General features: G+C 47.3%; 1 protein-coding gene across 2 annotated transcripts in view; it reads left to right on the forward strand.

Moving 5' to 3' along the window:
• Positions 1 to 25,641, forward strand: part of LOC147698808 (E3 ubiquitin-protein ligase TTC3-like) — a 1,930,429-nt gene that overhangs the window by 1,037,684 nt on the left and 867,104 nt on the right. For both annotated transcript variants that reach the window (XR_015299370.1, XM_086935404.1), the window contains exons 29-30: positions 5,869 to 5,915; positions 24,717 to 24,767. Coding sequence is in view for 1 of the 2 variants with exons in the window: in XM_086935404.1 (XP_086791530.1) it covers positions 5,869 to 5,915; positions 24,717 to 24,767 (98 nt within the window). In the remaining variant the exon portion in view is untranslated. The remainder of the gene's footprint in view (positions 1 to 5,868; positions 5,916 to 24,716; positions 24,768 to 25,641) is intronic.

Raw genomic sequence — 25,641 nt, forward strand, 5'->3', positions numbered from 1 at the left:
TCTGTTCAGGGTCCCTCACATAGAGAAGCATGTCGTCTGCATACAACGAAATATGCAGGGGCCTCCGGGGAAATGCAGAGCTGAGTGGTTATGTGTCTGCCTAATTGTGCACGCGAATGATTCCAGGGCTAATGCAAATATTAAAGGCGACAGTGGACAACCCTGTCTAGTCCCTCTAGCAATATTGAAAGGTGCCGATATGTATCCATTTACCCTTACTCTCGCTACCGGCCTCGTGTATAGTAGAGACACCCAGGATATATACCGAGCCGGAAATCCCATTCTCTGCAATATCGTGTGTATGTAGGACCATTCGATGGAGTCGAATGCTTTGGCTGCGTCAAGCATGACGGCTGCCGCCTTTGTCTGGGGGTTGAGATAGTGAGATAGTGCAAATAGAGTTCTCGTATTGTGGTACGTGGCATGCGTTGGGATAAACCCTGCCTGATCTGGAAGTATCAGGTTCATCATTAGGGGCTGCAAGCGTTCAGCTAAGAGTTTCGCTAACATTTTAGAGTCTACATTTAAAAGGGATAGAGGACGATACGATTCGCAGAGTTCTGGTTGCTTACCAGGCTTTAGGAGAGTAATGATCACCGCCTCACGTAGCGACGGCGGTAGTACCTTATGGTCAAAGGCCGCGCCATACATCTTGACCATGTGAGGGGCGAGGATGCCAACGAATGCTTTATAGAATTCACATGTATAGCCATCAGGCCCCGGCGCTTTCCCGTTTGGCAATACATGTATAATGGGGGTCCTCTACTGTAATCGGTTGTGCCAGGTATTCACGCTGGTTGTCGGACAACCACGCTATTGCTATATCATGTAGGTAGTCACGCGCTTCCTGTGGTGGAGCAGGTTGACGGGAAGTGTACAGGTCTGAATAGTTACGCACAAAGCTATCAAGTATTCCCGCAGGTTGTGTATATAAGGTGCCGTCCCTGTCTCGCACTTGTGTGATTAACTGCGAGTCCCTCCCCTTACATATTTTCCTCGCCAGCATCCTGCCAGGTCTTCCGCCCTCTCCAAACCGTCTGGCTAGTGGCCGTTTGTTCACATATTTCAGTTCGTCCTCCGCATATTTTTGATGTTCTATGAGGATGAGCTTAATTTTCCCCAGTAGTTCTACATTGCCAGTGTGTGCGTACTCCCTCTCTAGAATTGACACCTCACGTTCAAGCCTGGTTATCTGCGCTTATATGTCTTTAAGTATCCCAGCTGTCGTGCTAATACAAGTGCCCCTAAGCGTCTCCTTGAAAGCCTCCCATAGGATGCATGGGTCATCAACGGAGTCCTCATTTAACTGGAAGTACTCCTTTATTGCTTTCGTCATGGTAGACACGTATAAGGGGTCCAATAGTGCCTGTGCATGGAAGCGCCAACTGAATGGAGGGGGTGTGTAGTGCGGTATCTGTAGTGTAAGTTCTACTGGGTTGTGGTCGGACAGCGTTCGTGGGAGCGTCATTATCCGTGTAGCCCATAGCATCGCGCTATCTGTCCCCAGCCAATAATCTATCCTCGACTAGCTGCCGTGTGACATGTTCACATGTGTCGCACCCGGTGTTGATGGATTTTGGACCCTCCAAATATCCTTGAGTGCAAGTTCAACCAGTATGTCTCCCAGCTTGTCCCTGGCTTTCTTGTGTGGCTCCAAGGAAGCAGTGGAACGATCTACAGAGTCTCGTAATGCTACATTAAAATCCCCACCCCAGAGTATCGTCGTATCAGTAAATTCCAGCAAGTGATTCCACAATTCCTGATAAAATTCTGGAGCATCTACATTCGGACCATATACATTTACTATCGTCACATTTTGCCCCCGTAGCACTCCCGACACAATTACATATCTTCCATTTGTATCGACAATTGTACGTGCTATTCTATAATTAGTGCCCTTTTTGACCAGTGTCATAACCCCTCTGGAATAGGATGAGTATGCCGCCGAATGGTTCGACTCCGCCCAGCGTGTACCAATAGGTCTATGCACTTTGGGGTCCATGTGGGTCTCTTGAAGCAATGCAATATCTATGTGGTGCCTATCAAGACATGCAAATACCTGTCTGACCTTTTTGGGATTGGTGAGGCCTCTCACATTCCACGTTAGTAATTTCAGGCTATTTCTACTCATGTTTACAATGGGACACTTTGTTTGTACCACATGTAACCTACCCTCCCCTCAAGTTTCAGCTCAACATTACACAATATCATGATGTTGGATATCGACCTGTTAACAATGACCGCACGTCGGCGTGCAGCAGTGCATCTCGATCGCCCAGGCAGTTCAAAAAACAACAAACCCCAACTTCCCAAGTACCCACCCACTTCAGCAACCCAATTCTGCTGAAGCCATTGTACCCTCAGAGCTGTGATTGTCAACATAACTCGTCGGGGACTGCCCTAGCGGAGGTCCGCCGAGGACGCATTGCTCCATCCTAGTGAAAGGATGTGGGCGAATCCGTGTTCTGTAAATAGATCGCCTGGGCCCTGAAGCAACACCAGTCTAATTGTGCATCACTGGAGCAACAGGCGCTCGGAAAAGTCTTACAGCATGCGTCATAAAGTATGTAGTCTTACCCTCATGTTCATAGAAGTGGGATATTACAGCATATCAATAGAGTCCATACTCTAACAGCTTGTCATGTTCCACTGCCATGCGTACCATACTGAATTTTCCCACAAGTGTCTAAGCCGCGCCTTCCCACTACATGATGCCCACATCTAACATTGTCTCACTATACATGTCACCCTGTATAGATAGGAGTCACATGTTGGGTGCCGTAGTTCATGTGGAGACCGGCCTTTTCCTCCTACAACCTTAGGTTTGTCAGTTGGGCAAGTGCAGCGCAGCGTTCATCAGAAAGTCTTAGCTTTCAATCTGACTCAGTGTGTCTGTCTCTGCGATTGGACCGTTTACCTTTTGCAACTGTTGTTTTGATGAAATCCATTACAGCTTTCGGGGTCGATAAGAAAATTGCTTTATCCTCCCACGTGACCCGCAGGCGAGCGGGGTACAACATGGCATACGGGATCTGCAAATCTCGAAGTTTGATTTTAACCTCGCTGAACTCTTTGCGTGCCTGCTGTACTGCGACCGTGAAGTCTGGGAAGAATTCAAGTTTATTTCCCTGATGGTGGATCTCATCTTTTTCCCTCGCCAGCCTGAGCACGGTGTCCCTGTCGCGGTAATTCAGGACTCTTGCCACAATCGGTCTAGGTGTGGCTCCCGGTTTTGGCTTTGGCGCCAAGGATCGATGCGCTCTTTCAATAATGAAGATCGATGATAGATTTTCAGGGCCAAACAGGTCTTTGCATAGTTGTTCCACATAGGTCTCCATTTGGCCAGTGTTGGTTGATTCTGGTAGACCCGATATACGTATGTTGTTACGTCTCGACCTGGCTTCCAACTCCTCAGCCTTGGCTTTGATCACATCAAGGACTTTCTCCATTCCTGTACATTTGGCCGCCGTGGTTCGCGATTCGTCCTCCACCGTTGAGATCCTGTTTTCCGCCGTATCCAAGCGTTCGCCCTGTTTGTCGAGTTTGACCGCCATGCTGTCCACTCGGCCTGTCAAATGATCAAGTTTGCTATTTATGTCCTGCAGGTTTGCTTGTATGGATTTTAATATGCTTTCCATGACACTACCCTCTTGGGAGTCAGTTTCCGGGTCTTCCTCCGCAGCACCAGTCTGGTTCTTGGGCGTCTTCCGCGCCTCAAATGTTAGTTTGGGTTGTTGTTTATCTGGTTTGCCCATTTTGTGCTATAGGGGGGTGCTGATCCGGTATCTCCTTGGGTCGAATGCCGCTTTGAAGTGTTGTGCAGCGCCCGGGTCCGAAAGGAGGGAACGCGGCACCTATCCCCTATGGACGGCACTTGTTGTATAGACCAGACCCCACAACCGGAATGCGTTTCGTGGCTGATTAGCAGTGATGTCTTAGCATTGCACCAGGTTGTCGCCGAATGCCACTCGAGAATCAAGAGCAGGGCCCGGCACCGGCAGACGAGGCGCACCACCCCACGGCCTCCACGCGCTGTGTCGGGAATGCATGCCCCTGGTTACACATTTACGGAAAGGGCACTTGGTTCCAGCAGTAGTCACCCCTCCGCTCTCCTGATGAGGTAGTGTTGGTGTTAGCCGTCCGCAAGGGGGCCTAGCGCTGGGCGCCGGACACTCGGAGATCCGCACTCCCCTCACGAGGTCCAACACCGCATGCAGATAGAAATATGGCACTATTATTCCCTCGTGGCACGTAGGGCCGAAAGGCAGCAAGCACCGCGCCCTCCGGCGCGCAGGATAGCTCCGTTGCGCTCAGTTTCGTTCGAGGCGCGTTCCGATCTTACTTGTGCCCGGGCGCCGCCATTTTGCTTCGCGCCGAATCCTTGCAGTTAGTAACGGTCCAAAGGGTACAGGGGTGGGACCGCCGCTGCTAATGGCACTGCAATACCATTCCGTTTTGGAAATTCGAGTTAGTTCTGTGCCCCCCCTTCGCTAATTGTCCTTTTACATGCACAGTGTGGACCACGTTATCAGTTTAAGCGCCTTCACACACAGTCATGACCGGAGGTGTACCGCCACGCTACTATAGCCCCATACCTCCATTGTCGCCGTTCTCTATCCGTGGTGCATTGCAGGTCTTGTCGGTTATTCGTTACGGGCGGCACCCGCACGGGGCGAGCGCCACGGCCTCCGGTCCACCCTCCAGTGTGTACAGTCACTCTTGGTGGTGCCGGCGCACTCAGTCTCCGAGAGTTGCCAGTCGATCGCCGTCCGCCATGATGGATCGCCGTGCTCGCCGGAATTCTCGGCTTGTGTGGCGACTCTAGCGTGGCAAGGCTCTTCTCCAGATGTTCCTCGCTTGCCCGACTTGTTCCCACGCTGGATGGTGTGCCTGTTGACCCACGGTGATCCAATTTAACGCATATTACTGGCGATTCTGGGATTCGCCCGGCGGAGCTGCACAGCTAGGCAGCCATTCTAGCTGTGCACCCCCTAGCGCCTCACCACTACCTAATATTTAATCTAATCTGGAAATCTCTTAAAAGCCTTTAAATTGCCAGGACATTTTATTGTGGCAAAGAGCAAGGAAATATTTCTGACCGAGATCAATGTATATAACAATAAGGCAAAGCAGAGCATTGTTGAATACTCTGAATCACGTGTGCTGTTAAGGTGTTAAATATACTGTACGGATTCATCACTCATTATATAATAAGCTCATAACTGTGTGCCCACAGCCTTTTTCAATTGTTGTATGCTCTTCTTTAAATGTCCAACTCTGTTAATACAAACCTAAGGCTCTTGGGCTAACAGGAATAAAAATGGTAAAAGGGAACATCTCTTGCACATTCTTCTGTGAAATGCAATCATTTTGGAACAAAGAACAATTAAAATAAATCCTAGCCATGGTGTGTGATTCTAGCAGTTTAACCAATAAAGAAAAATAAGTCCACTCTCGATTTCTAATTATTAGTAGGTCAGCAGCCGCTTTAGTTAATATCTTGCAAACCATACTATCTCATGACTTTGAATGGTACTGGTACAGAAAGTCTGATTTGACTGGCTTGAGCATCCCCCTAGTGGAAGGCAGGAGCTTTGAGACATACTGCATAAATGCAACCATAAAGGCCGTCAAGATCATTTGCTTGGCTAACAGCAAAGCCTTTTATAATATTATTTGCCTCCATCTCGACCAAGAGTTTCTGCCTGAGGTTCCTGATCCACATATTTCCTAAAACAGTGCCAAGGTTGTTGAAAGGTTTAAGTGTGATGATGAAGACTCTGTGTGATTAATAGACGGATAACATTTGTGTAATTATGGTATTTTTATGAAACAGTTTCTTATTTATTTTTTTGTCATTCCCTACAGATCATCCTTGTGGTGTAATAAATAAACAAGAAAATCAAGCTATTTATGTAAGTTTTAGGTGTAATAAGTGCACTTTTTCTTTCTTTGTTTACATTGGTGCAAGTCTAGTGTATTTTACATGCCAGTAAGAACTGCTTGAGTTAATTGACATGTTACCAGGCCTCCTATTGTAATGTATTCCCAAGCTGTTCTGCACTTTTTTTGTATGGTTATTTCTGATGAATTCATCTCTGTAAGGCAACAAGCTTTTTGCATGTTCACCCCCACTTTTGGCCTCAATTTTGACTGCTAGGTATTGGTGTAATGGCTCTGAAACCCTGATCCCTGCTGATTAGGACCCTTAAAAGTAATTGTTTAATTGACTACCCCCAATTGAAATACTCTTAATTTACTTGTATATCCCTACTATATGGTAGCAGGAATACCTAGGGTGTGTAAGTAAGTGTCTCCTAGGGATTGCAGCACTTATTGTGCCACCCTGAGTTTGGCAAAGGAAAAGCAAGGCTTCCAGCTTGCCATTGCAGACTAGAAGAACCGTTTAAAAACTGCTAACTTGACTTTGTCATTTAAAACAATGGCAAAACCCAAACCCCCCTTTTTAATGTGTATAAGTCACCCCTACATCAGACCCATTGAATCCTAAGGCAGGGTGTAGCATGTTCGTACAGTACAAACTTGAAATTATCGTTTTTACTGTGATAGAGGCTGGTAGCCCCATTGGGAAGTAAGTACAGATTAAAAGCTGACAACTCAGCAGTGCTAACTTATGAATAGATCTACTAAAGTCGGTACTTCAAGGTATCAAACTGCTCATTTCATTAAGCCACACATGATGCCCAAGTTGAATGTGATGTAACGTTTTGCTGCGTTCAGCTTTTGGAAATACTGTTGTCCAAGTTTCCCACTGGGCATTTGCAGATGCTGACCATGAGACCGTTTTCTGTCCGGTTGGAGAGGTACCAATAGAGTCCTACTGCTGGAGGAGGTGTTACCACCTGTGCTGTTAGCCCAAAAGGTGAGCTTCAAAGGGGAAGCCGTCTTTGAAGGACAAAATGTGAACATCCACAGGAGGGACTACTCGTTTGTTTGGGTAGACAGGTTAGCGTCGGGGACAGATAGAGTGAAACACTGGCCACAGTCGCAGAGGGCTTGAGGGGAAGGGTGTGGGGGGGGTTGGGGGTCTGCTGTCTCCGTGCTGGATTTGACAAATTCTTTGACCACGGTGAAGAGGTCTTTGCTGTTGTGTGCGTTGCCGTTGATGCGTTCCTGTATAGCTGTTTTCTTTGTTGTTCTGATGAGGTGGTGGTGTGCGGTGACAGCGGTTTTGACGGCTGAGTAATCTGCCAGGATCCTGCTGCTCCTCTATTTATTTATCGAGCCGTCTGCAGGTGCGCCTGGATTCTTTTGTCATCACCTTTATGCCCTAGAGTTCTCAATAATGCACACACTCTGAGATTTATATCACGTAGAGTAGAGCACAGGATTCCTGTATGCCTTACCGCTGCTACCTCTCTCCCTGAGTTCTGAAGATCAGGAACGACCAGGCCCAAGTCAACATAGCAGCACCACATTGGGCCGGGAGAGTGTGGTACCTAGAACTTCTTGGCCTGATCATCTGCCCTCCCACAGGTTTCCTCTGAGGGAGGATCTACTGTGGCAGGGTTTTGCAACCAAGCCTGCACATTCTGCACCTCACCTCCATGCATGGGGACAGCATTGGCTGTTGAGTTGTCTTGACTCCCTCATGAGGTCGTTGATGTCATCCAAGCACCTTTCTACAAAATCTGTATATGCAGGGAGCTGGGGCAAGTTTTTTGCATGGTGCAGTTCTTGGCAGCTAGATGCATTACAGGCAAAACTGTTGAATATTTTGTTGTTTGCTTTGTTTTTGACCCAGTAAGGCCTTGTTCTGGGCACAGTTAGAGCTTACTTATCAGCACTTTCGGCCTCATGTTTGCAGGACCAACCGCTCTGGTCCTAATCACTGGTTGTGGTGTGTTTCTGAAAGGTTTGGAACATATGTTTGTTTCCACACACTCCCTTTGAGCCACAGTGAGGCTTCAATCTAGTCTTCACCTTTGTGATGTGTACCCCTTTCGTACCCCTGCACAGTGATCCATTGCGCCTGCTTATTTTAAAAACAGTCTTCCTATGTGCAATCACATCCTTATGTGGACTTTAGGACCTATCGATCCAGTGTCTTTATTTTGCCTTTATTCTAGACACACTGATGCTAAGTAATAATAATAATAATAATAATAATAATAATCTTTATTCGGTTTTTAGCAATGCAAAACCATAAAAGTTATCACAACATAGAAAATTCATGAGTATTTGTATAAAAACAGTTATTAGACACATTTTTTTAAAACATATGACCAGGTTCGGTGCAAATTAAGTAAATGATAAGACAATAGTAACCCTCTGAGTTTCTTTTTCTGTTTCAAAGGTTATTCCTATGTCTCATAATACACTTTAGGAAGTGGAGTACGTGGTAACAGATACATTCAGAATCCAGCATCTGTAGTGCTAACATGGCCGGGCGACACGGTCTATAACCCCAACTTTTTAATAAAGGGATTAACCAGATTTTTCTATGAGTGTGAAAAAATTTGCAAAACATGATTGTATGAATGGTGGACTGTTGGGATAAATCATCACATGGACAAGGGGCCAAGTTTGATTTCCAATTATTTTTTTCAGGAAAAGTCACTAGTCTATAAAAAAGATTCAGTCTGAACCTTGTTAGGAGGATCTTATCGTATGTTGTAAATTCTAAAGTCAGATAAAGCTGGATTTTCGGGGAGTACTGTATCATATTCGCATGGGTCACAGATTTTTTGGTCGACAGCAAGGTCAGTCTCAAAGACTCTAGATGGCTCAGCGCAGTTTGTTTCAGTTCTTTCTTAGATATTTCTGGGGTGAAGTAATACTTTTGTAATCCCAGATCGGAAAAGAAATGTCTGATGTAGGAGAGCCATGCTATTTTATGTACATGATCCAATTCCATGGAGTCCTGTAAGATGTTTTTGGTCAGCAGGTTTTTGTCCGACAACCAAACGCGCCTCCAGAGTAATAGGGGCTGGATCTTAATTAAGTCTTCAATATATGGGATTCCCAATTCCATATGCGAGGCATAGATGGAAGAGCCTTTTGGCGTGGACAAGAGGAATCTCATGAAAATGTTTTCTTCTTTTTGCAATGAACCAGTAGCTGTGTGTCCCCAAATCCCTGCCCCGTAAAGGGCGATGGCTTGGCATTTTGCAGCATAAATCTGTAGCAGTTCGACTGGTGGTCTTTTTCCGAGTCTTTTTGAGAAGTTCATCAGTGCTAGAATAGCTCGTTTGAAAAGATGTCTCCTGGCCTCAACAGCAGCCTTCCAATTTAGGCTGTCATCGATCATGATGCCCAAGTAAGGGTACTGTGAGGTCTTTTCGATTTTTTTGATCTTTTAAATAGATAGTCTTTGTAGCTTTTCGATGTCCACCCGCTACCATGACAAATGTTTTTTTTACGTTGATATGTAAATCCAGGGCACCCATAAAATCAGCATACTTGGATAAAGATTTCTGAAGCTCGACAGGAGTGCGTGCTAAAATAACTGCGTCATCCGCATAGAGCAGTGCGGGGATCAGGCGGTGTTTCAGTCTGGGCAGGTCCTGCCCCCCCTCAACATGGTCTCCTCCAGACCGTTGGTATACAGGGAGAAGAGGAAGGGGGCTAGGACCCATCCTTGCCTTACTCCTCTCTCTACCCTAAACGGTGCGGTTAGTTCTCCTTTTGTTCCATATCTCACTCTTGCAGAAGCTTCACCGTATAGCTCCCTTAGAAAAGCCAGGAGGGGAGGATCAACCCCTAGTGTACCCAGCAGAGACCAGAGCTTCGCGTGCGACACGCAGTCAAACGGGGAGGACAAATCCACGTACACCATGTAAATTGTCTCTGGCTTTGCATGAATGTATTTTGAAACTAGCATACTTAAATTAAGGGCCTGTTCCACTGTTCCAAAGCCTTCCCTAAATCCAAACTGGAGATCCGAAAGGATATTTTTATCTTTTGCCCATTGCTGAAGTTTTTCCAGTACAACTCTTCCGACTACTTTGCCCAGGGAGTCAAGCAGCGAAATGGGTCGGTAACATTTCGTATCCTGGCGGTCCCCCTTTTTAAAGATAGGGACCATGATGGAACATGACCATGACTCCAACAGTCCGAGTTTCGCTGCTGCTGAGCAGACTCTTGTGAGTGTTGGTATCCAAAGATCAGGAAGATGTTTAAATAAGTCCACTGGGACCCCATCTGGGCCGGGTGCTTTGCCGCTCTTGCTCATCAATAGTGACAGTTCGACGTCTTGTAAATCAAAGTCTATCAATATTGGGAATACTACCGGGGGAAGATTAAGATGACGTTCTTCTATTAACGATGTTAGTTCAAAGATTTTTGAGAAATGATTCACCCAGGTTTCCTCATCGATAGCAACGTCGATCTGGGGAATGTTAGAGTCCGATAGCAAGGGAGACTTAACTATTCGCCAGAAAGACTGACTATCTTTCATGAGTGCGCTTTTATGCAGAGCGTTCCACAAAGACAGTTTCAACTCTTTTTTCCTTATCTTTCTGGCGTTATTATACTCTCGCCGGAGATGTTGGATCTCTAGATGGTCTCTGTTTGATTTTCCAAGTGCCTTTCTTAAGTTGGTGTGCGCCTTAGTACAATCGTGATTAAACCAACCTGTGGTACTTGATTTATTTTGTTTGGGTATTCTGGTCAGCAGTGTTTTTACTTGTTCTAGTATCATCTTAAAATTTTCCAGGATTAGCTTGGCATCTGCTTGAGGATCCAGGCATATCATTATGCTGTTATAAGCAGTCTTTATTAACGTGTTAGTGAGCTTATTAGGGTCCACTTTTTCCCATTTTATAGTGTATCCGTTTTTTTTGCCAAGTTCAAGCCTATTTTGTGACAAGGTATTTGCAATTGTTGCCATAAAAGATTTTGGTTGGTTCAACTGTAAATTCAGCCTTAGAGCAGAGTGGTCGCTTAGGATGTTTTCCAAAATTTTAAAATTCCTACTTAGATCCTTTAGACCTTCTGTGATAATTATATAGTCGACTGTGGTCTCGTGCCCCCTTCCTCGATAGGTAGGTTCTAGTTGATTCTCTGATGGTAGAATTGGGTTTATTATTAGTAGCTCCAGGTCTGAGAGGATCTTGTTCATAGCCAACCCCGTTCGTGAATGGTGGAAGTGCACGAGGGGATTCTCGTATTCGTCCACCACTCCAGAGGTATGATTATTCGTCAAAGGGCAGGGATGTAAATTAAAGTCCCCACCCCATATTATATAGACATTACCCTTTCTCTCATAGAGGTGTCTTTGTTGGGTGATTTTTTCCTGAATTATAGAGAGGATGTTTAAGAAAATGTCATCCTCTAAATTATTGTATAAACTAATTAGTATGATAATATGTTTTTTCCCTATTATCAGTGTAAACAATTGAAAGTTTGGGAAAAGATCTGTCTCTAATACCTTCAAATCAGTTATTGTGTTGGCTATATAAGTTACCAGTCCTCCTCTGGGTCTACCTGAACGGCTTGAAAGGGCAGGGGAGGAATATGTCTTATATCCCACAAGATGTAGGGGCATCGTGGCCCATGTCTCCTGTAGGCATATAATTTTACCCTCCTCCAAGAGTCGAGCAGCAGAACCATCCTCTATTTTTGGTCGGAGGCCTGCAATGTTCCAGAAAAATACCGAGAGCTGTGAGATTTCCTTCTCTGGCTCTGCCGTATTAGATTCTGATGGATCTGGGGGAGCTTCGAATAAGACCGGGCTGGCCTGTAAGGGCTTCGGAGTTTCAACTCGTGGTCAGTCGACCATTTCCAGGCTGCTAAACCGATTCATGGTCGGTATGCCTGGCCAATTTTGCCAATGTGGGGTATCTCTATAGATAGGTCTGTATGATCGGTAGGGCGGTCTGTCCCACTGTTCCCAGTTTCTGCCTCTGTTCTGTGGTCCCACAGTCTGCCACGGGCCCTCTTGCTGTTGATAATTCTGGTTTACTGACCACCAAGAATTGTCAGGATCACTATGTCGCTGAAATATTTTAGGACCAGCGAAGTCTAGTTCCCATGGTTGTGGGACTGCTTTTCGCCAGATATTATCAGATTCTTTTGAATAGTTATTATAATATCTTTTTGGGTAAAAGAAGGAAAGGGATCTTGTAGCGATCCCTCCAGTTGTGTTATTATAGTCCCAGGAACAGATATACTCTACTATACTAGGGTCCTCGAAGGTGATCACTATACAATCTCCCTGAATAGTTTTTTTCCTATGTCCCACCCAAGGGGTCCTACAAACTGATGTTATCCTGCTTTTCCAGGTTGGCGGAACAGGTCGATTTGTGTTCAACCAATACTGTACTTTGTTTTTCAACGACCAGTTGGGTTCCGTTCCCTCTCCCGTTAGTTCAGGAACCCCCGTCATTAATACAACATATGGACATGCCTCAGGTGGCATGTTTAGTGGGATGCTATTATCAGTGGTCCCTCTCATACCTCCTTTGTTATTTGGGAGATTTATTTTTTTAATGGCAGGAGTTTTAGGGGCCGGGGTGATTGTGGTTGGCGTGTTTGCTTTAGGTGTATTTGGTGCGATATTGCGCTGTGGGGGAATTGTAAGGACCTTAGGCGTGGGTTTCTGTGCAGCGGTAGCCTTTGATGCTGTAGGGGCCTTTACTGTGGGTTGCTGTTTGGGCGACGGGCGGGCTAGAGTTGTAACTTTCTTTTGTGGAAGCAATGTAGCCGAGGTGCTTATGCCCGTTTTTGGCGGTCCCTGTATAGGTATTGCCTTAGAACAGCTAACAAGTTTTGTCAGTTGAGACTCCATGTTAAGCAGTCTGGTTTGTATTGGGCGAATAAAGGAATCTAGAAGGGAAGCTATCTCCTTTATTAGTCTTGATGCTTCTCTTTCCTTACCCGTGGTTGTTGGGGGGGGGGGGGGGGGGGAGAGAATCTATGGTGGTGGCATCTTGGATATTCTGTGGTGGATTATGGATCATTATCAAATTATTGGCTGGGTCAGCAATTTGATGACATAAACCTGCCGGGTTTGTGGAGTCGATCAGGTCTATATGATCGACCACTTTGTTAACTACCGTATTATCCACCTTTTCCCTATCCTTCTTTTTCCTTATGGCTCCCTCCCTCCTCCCTCTAGCTTGCCTTACTTCTTCCGGGGTGTGGTCAGGGAAAATTTCAGGTGTTTTTTCTAACTCGTTTTCTGAAAATGTAACAGAGAGTTGAGAAGCAGAGAGGTCTACATTATTTGGGAGACTAAGTCTGTTTGTGCCCGCTGTAAGTTGGGTTGGGGCTGACTGTATTTCTGGGGTTCTTGCGGTTGCTAGTAGTTCCATTGAGGATCGCCTTGCAATTGCTAGTTCAGTTGATACTCTACCCTCAATCAGACTGATACTTTGATCAATGAATGTGTTTGCTTTAGAAATAAAGTCATCCATTGGTCCTAGCAGTTTTTCTCCTACCCCGGTTTTTTTGAGTTTTTTTAACTTACTTCCCCTTGTATTAAATTTCAGTAGATGGAATATGCTATGTCTTTAGTTAGTAGTGATGAGTCGTTGCTGGGTTCAGAGAGGTGGTAAGTGCCTGTAAAAGGAGTCCGAAGATGTAATGCTTAGAGGAGGGGCCCGGACCGGACTCTCGCGTTCTCGAACGGCCTCAAACGGCCCGCTCTTTGCCTGGTCTTCGCCCCGTGCTCCGCCCCGTGCGTGTCCCGCGTCGCGGGTGAAATGATGTTAATTATGTACTTGTCGGGGGTGGACGTGTCCGTGGGCGTGGCCGCCGGGGGAAGAGGAACCCGGCTTGCTGTTGGTATTTGCCCAAGCCTCTACCCTGGGGTCTCTAGCTGGGAGCGCTAGGCTAGCCCTGCCGATTGCAGGGCTCACTCACACCAGCGAGTCCTCGTCAAGGGGAGGCGACAGCCTGAAGAGCAGATGTCTGTGTTGCGCGGACCTTTACTCCGTCCTGGACACAGCAAGCAGCAGAGTTCGGCAAAGGAAAGTGAGTGGCACCCGCAAAGCGGGTGTCACGAAAGGTTTTGTAGTCGGTCGGCGGTGGGCGTGTCCGTGGGCGTGGCCGCCGGGGGAAGAGGAACCAGCTGAGCAACGTGGTGATTGCTGGTCCTCGCAGTCCCCCGGCTTGTTGTTGGTATTTGCCCAAGCCTCTACCCTGGGGTCTCTAGCTGGGAGCGCTAGGCTAGCCCTGCCGATTGCAGGGCTCGCTCACACCAGCGAGTCCTCGTCAAGGGGAGGCGACAGCCTGAAGAGCAGATGTCTGTGTTGCGCGGACCTTCACTCCGTCCTGGACACAGCAAGCAGCAGAGTTCGGCAAAGGAAAGTGAGTGTCACCCGCAAAGCGGGTGTCACGAAAGGTTTTGTAGTCGGTCGGCGTGTCCGTGGGCGTGGCCGCCGGGGGAAGAGGAACCAGCTGAGCAACGTGGAGATTGCTGGTCCTCGCAGTCCCCCGGCTTGCTGTTGGTATTTGCCCAAGCCTCTACCCTGGGGTCTTTGCAGGGCTCGCTCACACCAGCGAGTCCTCGTCAAGGGGAGGCGACAGCCTGAAGAGCAGATGTCTGTGTTGCGCGGACCTTCACTCCGTCCTGGACACAACAAGCAGCAGAGTTCGGCAAAGGAAAGTGAGTGGCACCCCTGATGCTAAGTAGTCGAGCTGTGTTCCTACTGTAGGTGGTGACGCCCTTCCACGTTGAATAAGGCATCATTCTTCTGACCAATGCACGGCCTTATCCCTCAAAAGAAGAGAGCTCTCAACTTGAGCATACCAAGGATCAGTGGACAATCACATCTTTGTGGGGTTTTCTGGGATATAGAACAGCAACGCGGTGCAGATACAAACTATGTCTTAATAGATAGTCCTCTAAATCATGATCTGTTATGCATTGACCAAAAAGTAGCCTTCAAAAGGTCTATGGATGCGCTCCACCAGGACCAAGGCTGCTACCACTGTGTTGGCACGGAAAGTGCCATTCCTGGATATCTGTCAGGTAGCTGTGGGACATCGGTGCACACATCTACAAAGCAATATTGATTTGACAGATCTCTTGAGGATGGTATTTTGCCCACTCACTCAGACAGGACTTTGTAGTTTGAGTCACTCTTCTGATGCACTGTCTTGGGAGGTTCTACTTTGTTTATCAAATCACAAGGTGAGGAATCTGTGGTTAAAAGTATTCATCAGAAGAACAAGTTACTTACATTCAGTAATTCTCTTCCAATGGATACTCTATCTAATTGCTGCTCTGGTCACAGATCACTCTCTAGCGTGGCCTGTGGTTTCATCCTTGGCCCTCCACTGTCAAGCTTGATTCCATAAGTCAGTACTCTAATCAGATGTTCAGACCACTTTGATGGATTTGCAACTTGATGGAGTGAGGCTGTTTGGGCACAAGGCTGAAGCTGTCTTGAGCGGTGTAAAACCAGAAGAACAATAGCATGCTCTGTAGGGTTCCAGCCTCCTTAAAGGGATTATTGTAAGAAATTCTGGGGCTATGGACCAGGCTTTAACTTCCAGCAGACACAAACCGTACAGCCCCAACAACAACCCAATATTTCATTACTTAGTACTGGAGCAAAGGAATGGGCAGAGCACATGCCATTCAGACAGCCGCATCCTCCTCCTGCACCTTACCTGGGAAGCAGTTCTAGTACCTTGTTGGAACATGAGGGAGGTCGGGTGTTCTCCAGTCTCCAGGTCTGGATAGTTATATATTTGACCATTTCATTCTTCAAATTATAGAACGGGGTATGTCTTACCCTTCCACGAGACTCCTCCGAACAGATCTCCTCCCAGGTCACTTCATTTAGAAGAATATTTGAATATTCTGCAGCATGAGATGCCAGCCCTATTGTAGAAAGGAGTAGCAGAGTTTTTGCTATAGCAGGAAATCATGAAAGACTTCCTTCTCTTGACCTTTTCTGGTTCTTAAAAAGGTCTTCAGCTGAGCCTAGACCTCAAGATCTTAAATCTCTTCTTTTGCAAAGAAAAATTCAGGTTGCTGTCCCCGGCCCAGATCCTTTTGGCAGCCGGAGGGATGAGACTGGGTTGTGTCTCTCAAATGCGGTTATTACACATCGATCCTGCAGTCACACAGGAGGTACCTGCATTTCATAGTAAGGTCCACCCGCCATCAGTTTGTGGTCCTCCCCTTTGGATTGACATCAGTACTTTGAGTCTGTATGATGCTAATGGCGGCTCATCTCATAAGGTCGGGAATCCCAGTTTTTCCTTACCCGGACACGTGGTTCCTCAAGGCAGATGTGAGAAGTTGGCCTGATATATGATGTTCACTAGTTCTAGTGATCACCTTGTATCAGTCCAAACAACCCTTATGGTGATTGGTTGTAAGCCAACCTTATAGACCAGCTATCCTAGTAGCGTGTGTGAGAAGTTGGCCTGATATTCAATGTTCACTATTCTAGTGATCACTATGTATCAGTCCAAGCAACCCTTATGGTGATTGGTTGTAAGTCAACCTTATAGACCAGCTATCCTAGTAGCATGGATACGAGTAGTCTTCGGGCTAAACTCTAGAGGGCGTGTTAAGCCAGCTGTTATACCATCACATATACCCCTTGAACACCAAGTGAAAGGACACCACACAAGTGTTATGAAACTAAACAGTGTATTTATTTAAATCACAACAGCCCTGTACTCTTTATGAGGACAGGGTACTAAGCACACAACAAAACTCTTACGAAAATACTTCAAGTTGCACAATTTACACAAATGCCCGTGGGGCACGGAAAACCATATACTATGGAAGTGGAATGCGAAATTACTAGCAGGTAAGTACTTGACTAATAGGCTTTGGATTCGCTAGGTCTACGTTACTGAACCTTCAGATTACTAGTAGGAGGCCTAGGGGACTCGGGTGCAGAGTGTGCACTCTCACGCGGGATGCGTGACAGAGTCTATGGGAGCTAGTAAAAGCAAAGTTTAGTGTTCTCGGGCGAACCCGATAAGGTAGGTCGAAAACGACAGTGACTCTGGACCCTTGGATAGTGAGGCTATGCTGGGGCACCGAAATGCCGAAGTTACCTAGCCCAGGGGCTGCGGCTGCAGAGGTCTGTAAAGACGTCGGGAATCCCCGTTGACGAACCGGGAGCCTGAAGAAAGAGTTGCTGGCAGGCGACCAGTGAAGATTGTTCGAAATGATCCAAGCCTGGATCGAAGATGGATGACACCTGAAAGCAGAGGGGACCAAGTTCGTGACCACGAGCCAGTGATCAGATGGCACCAGGAGGGCACCGGATGGTAGTCACCTCGACCAGGTGAGTGGGCGACGCTGGGCTCTGCAGTCGCACGGACCAGGAGGCGTTGTCGGCGACCAGGATGGAGGTGCGAGCTGTCCCACGATGGTTGATGCTGTCGACGTCGCTGGACCCAGGATTGGGGCAACAAGTCTTGGCAAATTCAAGCCCACGCGGTGGACCTAAAATGGCGTCTGGAGTGGACCAGGAGGGTCCGGGGTGCTCCTTTTTTGGAAGGGAGCAAGGGCCAGTCTGGAGCAACCAGACCAGCAGTGGTGATGTCGTCGGGCGTCGTCGGGAAGGCCACAAGCCAGCAGGCTAGTAGCCAGACAACGCGGTGAGCAGCAAAAAGCAGAAGGGCCCCACGCAGATCTCGTGGATGCTGGGAGGCTGGACTTCGGTGCTGGAGCTGCTCAGGGTCGGGGCTTCTCGGACCCCAAAGCACTCACCAGAGGATCCCTCGGCGGTCGTGCTGGATAGGAGTCGTGCAGTTCTGATGATGGGCGGTCCCTCGAGGTCTCGTCGCACCTACGGTTCTCAGCTTAGCTGTAGAGGTAGGTAGAGGTCAGTGCCAGGGAAGCCGGGTCTCGTCGAGCTGGTCAGTCGGGTTCCGGAGGAAGGACGTGCAGCAAACCGCAGAGTTCTTAGATGGTGCCTGCGGATGCAGGGTGACTACTCCTTAGTCACAAGGGAGAAATCTTGAGAAGAGTCGAGAGTTCCTTTCGTGGAAAGTAGTTTCTTGATTCAAAGATGATCTAATTTGGAAGGGTCCCCGTTCCTGCCTTTATCCTAAAGAAAGGGGTGGGTACGCGACTAGGTCCTACCCTAGGGGTGGGACCAGGAAGGGGGGTGTTTACACCCCTCTCCCATGCCGGACTTTCCCCAGGCCAGGGGCTGGTGTGCCCCTGGAACTGGTTCTAGCCGGCAGATGCGTAGAGAGCACCGGGGTGCCACTTGCAGTCACCTTCCTGTAAAGCCCTGCCTACCCAGGATACACAAAACCCTGTCTGGGATGGTGCTAGCACCGCCCCTGACAGGAAACTTTTGTCCAAGCTCCCCTCGCTGGAAGGACTCCCAGCTGCAGGGCGTCAGACTCGTGTCTGTGGTGGCAGCATCCATTTTGTGATGCTGAGGCTTGAGTTAACTTTAACCGGGGTTCACAGTTACATACATGTCGTGTCCCTCTAGAAGGGTGGAATGCTAACCCCGTCGCCAGAATTGGCGAGGGGTTAGTATTCCAATTCGTATGACACCTTACTCGACATGTTTTGATAAAGCGATAGCATTTAACCGCGAGGATTATAATGCACTTAAGAGTATATGGTATGCGTTATCATGGAACAGCTATTAGGACTTGGTTCCGCAAGCTGCAAACGGGCTCAGCTCATGCCAGAGCACCATCTCACACGATTCCCGGCACTCTGCCTTCAGGATTGTCAAGGCCTGCCATAGGAGTGACTGATAGGAATCTGTGTGTCCATTTTAGGGTTAGATATAGGTATACTACATCTAAAGCAAAGGGTGATTACACCACCTTGCCCCAGCTGTCGTGCAGCCAGTTGTGTCAGATTTAGATGGCCATCCAGGGGTGGCATAATACATGCTTCAGCCCCTGGTAGGCCCTGGGTACACCTATACCCTGAGTTACAGGGTCTGATAAGGTGGCCCAGTACCAATTGGAAATGTACCTAAGGTACATGGAATCCATTTTAGAGAGAGAGCAGTAGGCTTGGGGTCCTGATTGGCAGGGCCCCAGGTCAACTAAGTCGGAAAACCAGCAAAACACCAGGCAAAAAGTTGGGGGCAACCATAGTCAGGTATCCACCTTCCTACAGCGTGGATAAAAGCAGTCTTTAGGCTAAACTCTGAATGGCATGTGAAGCCAGCTGTTTTACCACATATAACCCCTTGAATACCAAGTGAAAGGACACCACACAGGTTGTTATAAAAATAAACAGTTATTTATTAACTAACATACACCTCTGAACTCTTTATGAGGTCAGATGGCTAAGCACATGACAATACTAAAAGGAAATACGAGTTCGCACAATATTTACAAGTGCGCCTTAGGGGCACGACAAACCATATATTCAAAACAATGGAATGCGTGGAAGGAAAGTACTGTAAGGAGATCCAGAGGCTGGAGGATCGCTTCGACTACGCTACAAACTAGGTAAGTAAGGAGCAGGAGGCCCACGGGTCTCACGTGCAGAGTGGAAACTCTCACGCGGGATGCGCACCAACGTCTATGGATCGTACAGTTTAGAAAGTTACGGATTCTGGACGAACCTGGCTGGATGGAGGGAAAACAACAGTGGACCGGGACACTAGGATAGTGTACACAGACTTCAGCACCTAGAAGCTTTAGTTACCTAACCCACAGGCTGCGGGTGCATAGGGCTGAAGTTGCGTCAAGTTTGCTGCGTTGATCCCGGTGATGCCTGAAACAAGGAGTTGCTGGCAAGCAGCCAGAAGGAGCAGTCCGGTGGTTCCAAGGATGGAACTTAGAAGAAGGAGTCCTGAAAGGGAAGGGGACAGAGTCTCGGTCACTAGCCAGTGACAGTGCTGGAACCAGGAGGGAACCAGATGCTGTCGCCGCCGTCAGGTGAAGGAAGGGTCGCTTCTCTCTGTAGCTGCGCGGACCAGGAGCTGCTCTTCACGACCAGGCTGAAGGCACGAGCTGTCCCACGTAGTCTGCTGCTGTTGGCAGTGTCGGATCGTCGATCTGGACAACAGGCCTTGGCTAATGCAAGCCACGCGCTGGAACAAAGATGGCGTCTGGTGCGGACCAGGAGGGTCCGGGGTGCTCCTCTTTTACAAGGAAGCAAGGGCCAGTCTGGGGGACCAGACCAGCAGTGTTGGATTCTTCGGATCGTCGTCTCAGAGGTCACGAGCCAGCCTGCAAGTGACCAGACAACAGGACAAGCAGCAACCAGGCAAAAGGGCCCCACGCAGATCTCGTGGATGCTGGGGGGCTCGTCCTTGGTGCAGGAGCTGTGTCAGTGTGGGGCTTCTCAGACCCCAAGGCACTCACTCGAGGATCCCTCGGCGGTCCTGCTGGAAGCGCTGTGCAGGTTTCGCAAGATGGCCGTCTCCACGTTGCTCGTCGCACCCACTGGTCCCAGCTGTGCTGTGGATTTGGGTAGAGGTACGAGAGGTCTGGAGGTCCGGGTCTTGTCGAGCTGGGTTGTCGGATTCCAGGATGAAAGGACTTGCTGCAAACCGCACCGGAGCTTGATGGTGCCTGCGAAGCAGGATGGTCACTCCCTGACCATAGGGGAGATTCTTCAGTCTTCTGGAATCAGGAGGTCGAAGGTCAAGAGTTTCTTCGTGGAAGTTGTCAAGATTAATCTAATCTGGAATGGGACCAGCTCCTACCTTTATTCTCCTAAAGGGGGCTGCACTACGACTAGGTCCCTCCTCTGGGTGGGACCAGGAAGGGGGGTGGTTACACCCCCTTTCCTTTGTCCGGTCTTGCGCCAGCTCTGGGGCTGGAGTGCCCCAGGAACTGGTTTAGACCGGCATATGCACAGGGACACCTTGTGTGCCCCAGGCATGTCTCATTCCTTTCAGCCCTGTCCTACCTAATACACAAAATCCTGTCTGGGGTGGTGCTAGCACCTCCCAAGGCAGGAAACCCTTTGTCCAAGCCTCCCTTGCTGGAAGGACTCCCAGCAGCAGGAGGTCAGACTTGTGTCTGTGGTGGCAGCATCCATTTTGTGATGCTGAGGCTCGAGTTAACTTTAACCGGGGTTCACAGTTACATACATGTCGTGTCCCTCTAGAAGGGTGGAATGCTAACCCCGTCGCCAGAATTGGCGAGGGGTTAGTATTCCAATTCGTATGACACCTTACTCGACATGTTTTGATAAAGCGATACCAGAGTTGGCATATAACCGCGAGGATTATAATGCACTTAAGAGTATATCATGGAACAGCTATTAGGACTTGGTTCCGCAAGCTGCAAACGGGCTCAGCTCATGCCAGAGCACCATCTCACACGATTCCAAGCACTCTGCCTTCAGGATTGTTAAGGCCTGCCATAGGAGTGACTGATAGGAATACGAGTGTCCATTTTAGGGTTAGATATAGGTATACTATATCTACAGCAAGGGGTGTTTACACCACCTTGCCCCAGCTGTCGTGCAGCCAGTTGTGTCAGATTTAGATGGCCAGACAGGGGTGGCATAATACATGCTGCAGCCCCTGGTAGGCCCTGGGTACACCTATGCCCTGAGTTACAGGGTCTGATAAGGTGGCCCAGTACCAATTGGATATGGTGTGCACCTGTTACAACGCATTTTTTACAATGCACTACTGTTACAACGCATCCATTACAACGCAGATACTGTCACAACTCATGTTTTTACAACGCATTTTTTTACAACGCAGGTACCTTTACAACGCATACCATTACAACGTAAGTATTGGTAAGTATATGGTTATATTTTAAATGTTATATGTTTGGGGTAAAGGGGTATTTTTAGGGTTTAGGGACAGTTTTGGGTTTTTGGGTAAAGGGGTATTTTTAGGGTTTAGGGACAGTTTTGGGTTTTTGGGTAAAGGGGTATTTTTAGGGTTCAGGGTCAGTTTTTAGTTTTTGGGTAAAGGGGTATTTTTAGGGTTCAGGGTCAGTTTTTAGTTTTTGGGTAAAGGGGTATTTTTAGGGTTCAGGGTCAGTTTTCAGTTTTTGGGTAAAGGGGTATTTTTTAGGGTTCAGGGTCAGTTTTCAGTTTTTGGGTAAAGGGGTATTTTTAGGGTTCAGGGTCAGTTTTCAGTTTTTGGGTAAAGGGGTATTTTTAGGGTTCAGGGTCAGTTTTTAGTTTTTGGGTAAAGGGGTATTTTTAGGGTTCAGGGTCAGTTTTTAGTTTTTGGGTAAAGGGGTATTTTTAGGGTTCAGGGTCAGTTTTCAGGTATTGGGGTACAGGGTAAAAATAAATTAAATTTTATTTTAAATTAAATTAATTAATTGGTATTAAATTACATTAAATCAGTTTAATTTATTTTTGGGGTTGAGGGTCAGTTTTGAGTTTCTGGGGTGCAGGGGTACAGGGTAAAAATAAAGTAATATTAATTTAAATTTACATTAATTAATTGTATTTAAATTTAATAAAATTACATTATATTATATTTTTAATAATTAATTTACCATTATAATGTTAATATTAATATATACTTACCAATACTTACGTTGTAATGGTCTGCGTTGTAAAGGTACCTGCGTTGTAAAAAAATGCGTTGTAAATACATGCGTTGTTACAGTATCCGCGTTGTAACGGTATGCGTTGTAAAAGTCCGCGTTGTAACATCATATATCCATTGGATATGCACCTAAGGTACATGGAATCCATTTTAGAGAGAGAGCAGTAGGCCTGGGGCCCTGAATAGCAGGGTCCCAGGTCAACTAAGTCGAAAAACCAGCAAAACACCAGGCAAAAATTTGGGGGCAACCATAGTCAGGTATCCACCTTCCTACAACCCGAACCTGTCCAGCCTCCACCTCCATGCGTGGAGATTGAGCGGCGACAGTTGAGGCCATTTCACTTGCCTCCTGAAGTCTGTGATGTGATTCTGGCAGCCAGGCGTCCCTCCACGAAATCGGTATACGCCTGTCGGTGGAACAAGTTTGTGGCATGGTGCACAGCAAAGGCTGTGGATCCTCTCTCTGCCACTCTTTCTGAGGTTCTTCTCTTCCTTCTTTCTCTTGCCCAGCAGGGCTCTGCTCAGGGTACTGTCAAGGGCTACCTTTCTGCCCTTTCGGCCTTTCTGAGGCTGCCTGATCAACCTTCTTTGTTCAAGTCCCCCATTGTAACAAGATTCTTGAAGGGCATCACACACATGTATCCACCAGTTCCGTTTGTGATGCCTCAGTGGGACTTGAACCTGGTTCTGACCTTCTTGATGTGTGCTCCTTTTGAGCCCCTTCATTCCTGTCCTCTCCATCTCCTGACTTTAAAGACGGCTTTCCTGGTTGCCATCACCTCTGCCAGGAGAGTGAGTGAGCTCCAGGCTCTTTCTGTCAAACCTCCCTTCTTGTCCATTCATCCCGACTAAGTGGTTCTACGGACTAGACCTTCTTTTCTGCCCAAAGTAGTCTCTGCTTTTCACATCGGGCAGTCCATCACCTTACCCTCCTTCTTCCCGCCTCCGCATCCTTCAAAGGATGAAGAGCGGCTTCATCGTTTGGACCCAAAACGTGCGCTTTCATTCTATATGGATCGCACACGCCAGTTCCGGGTGGTTGACCAACTGTTTGTTGGCTACGTGGGTGCGAAGAAAGGACGGGCGGTACATAAACGGACCATCTCTCGGTGGGTCGTTCTGTGCATCAAAGCGTGCTACTCTTTGGCTCGGAAGGAGCCTCCTGTTGGGCTGAGGGCCCATTCCGCTCGGGCCACGGCGGCTACTACTGCCCTGGGCCGGGGAGTCCCCTTGCAGGACATTTGCCAGGCGGCTACGTGGGCCTCGCTGCACACTTTTGCGAGGCACTACTGCCTGGACAGTCAAGTCCGGAGGGATGGCTTCTTTGCCCGTTCTGTCCTCAAGGACTTTCTGGTGTAAGATGGTATTGGTTCGCAGACCCACCACCGGGGTTGGTATTGCTGGGGTATCTATTCTAAGGTAAGGAATCTAATACTATCCTGTTCTTTCAGATGAACAAGTTACTTACCTTCGGTAACGATATATCTGTAAGAAACAGTAGTTAGTATTAGATTCCTTACCGCCCCACCCATCCTCCCCGTTCTGCGAACTGATACCTAGGGTTAGGGACATCCCTTTCCGGGCCCTAGTTTCAAAAATGGCACCAGTGTTGGTTCTCACATGGCTCTGCGTGGTCTGGCGCGGAAAAGCTGTGTGCAAAGAACTGACGTCAGCGCGCGGAGGCGGCGTCTATATACTCCAGCGACGTCATCACGACGCCAACGACGGACACGGAGCTGCAGGGGACGCCTACCGAGGCTCAGGGGTACTGCTACGCAAAAGTCTCCGGATCCAGACTGACGCCTGGGGATATTCTTAAGGTAAGGAATCTAATACTAACTACTGTTTCTTACAGATATATCGTTACCGAAGGTAAGTAACTTGTTCACCTAGTGGCCTTGTTAATAGTAAAGATATGCAAAGTGCGTAGGAGGCTCTAATTTTGATGACAACATCCGTATTTCATGAGTCCCTGTGAAACAGGGGGTATTATACCACTGCATTTTATCCAATCAAAGTACCCAAGCATGTGTGACTATGTTCATGGTCAGCGTAGCAAGGTCAATTCAAATCAATATAGTAACTGTCTTTGTACTGCTTGATTTGACTGAATAGATTCATTTATAATCCAATGGAAATGTATTTACCAAAAGTCAGCAAGAATACACTTTGAGAGCATGGTGTGTCAACTTACAGGTATGTGATGAACTGTTGGAATGCTGTGCTCCATTCTTTACCCTTACTGCAATCACTCAATTTTTAAAAGATTTTATTTTAAGTTAATTCTCCTATTGATATATTTTCCTTTAGAATATCAAAGTTAAAAACAAAACCCGAAAAAAGAAACAAACAGAATCAAAGGTATGGCAATTATTGCAATAATTATTTTATATATTACTCCTCGCACAATCTACTTCATTAGAAGAGCACATAATAAAACTTTTAAGTTTGTTTGAAAGAATTATCCCCCACATCTCAAATGTTTGGCTATGTTAGTTGTCTGTTTGAAACAACATAATGATATGCAAATGTCACTATAGTATCACTTTTTCGCCTCCCTTAAGTCAGTTATGATTAGTTAATCCCTCATAATTCGTTTTTCCGCTACCAACTGTGTTAGACGAGATAATGCAGGGCTTTGTTTTTCATTTTTACGTTAATGTTTGCTAGACACTGAGTCATGTTATGCTAATTTACCTGTAAATCTTGTTGTTTTTATGTATTAACTAATAGTGTTGCCATTACCCTTTGTGTTGGAGTTACGATACAAGTACACAGGCTTTCTGATAGAGCCATCTAACCGCAGATGTCACCTTGTGCATTCCCTCAGAATCTAGACTAGAGCTTGAGAATTTTGATAGCAAGATTTTAGGTAAATCCATAAAATCAAAGATGCACATGAGGTCAAAGCACGGATCTCCATCATCCTGCCGCTCCTATCATTCGGAGTCATGCGATGTCCCAGACACCTCTAGGCCATGAGATAATTCCCCACGTTTTTAATCAATTCAGCAAGTGATCCTGATACACCATAACTTTTCCCTGCCATCGGCGCTGCCTTACCTGCTGGGTGGATTGAAACTGGCCTTTGAGAAGATATTTTTTAGCTTGCCAGATCTCTCTGCAGCACCTTCTAGCCTTAAGCATCCGAAGTTGATTAACCCTGGTGGATCTGCACCCGACGCCGAATGTGCCACCCAACCTCGATTCAAGGCCTGTTCTGCCAGTTTCAACT

Source organism: Lissotriton vulgaris, chromosome 8 (assembly GCF_964263255.1).
Source record: "Lissotriton vulgaris chromosome 8, aLisVul1.2, whole genome shotgun sequence".
Classification (NCBI taxonomy): domain Eukaryota; kingdom Metazoa; phylum Chordata; class Amphibia; order Caudata; family Salamandridae; genus Lissotriton; species Lissotriton vulgaris.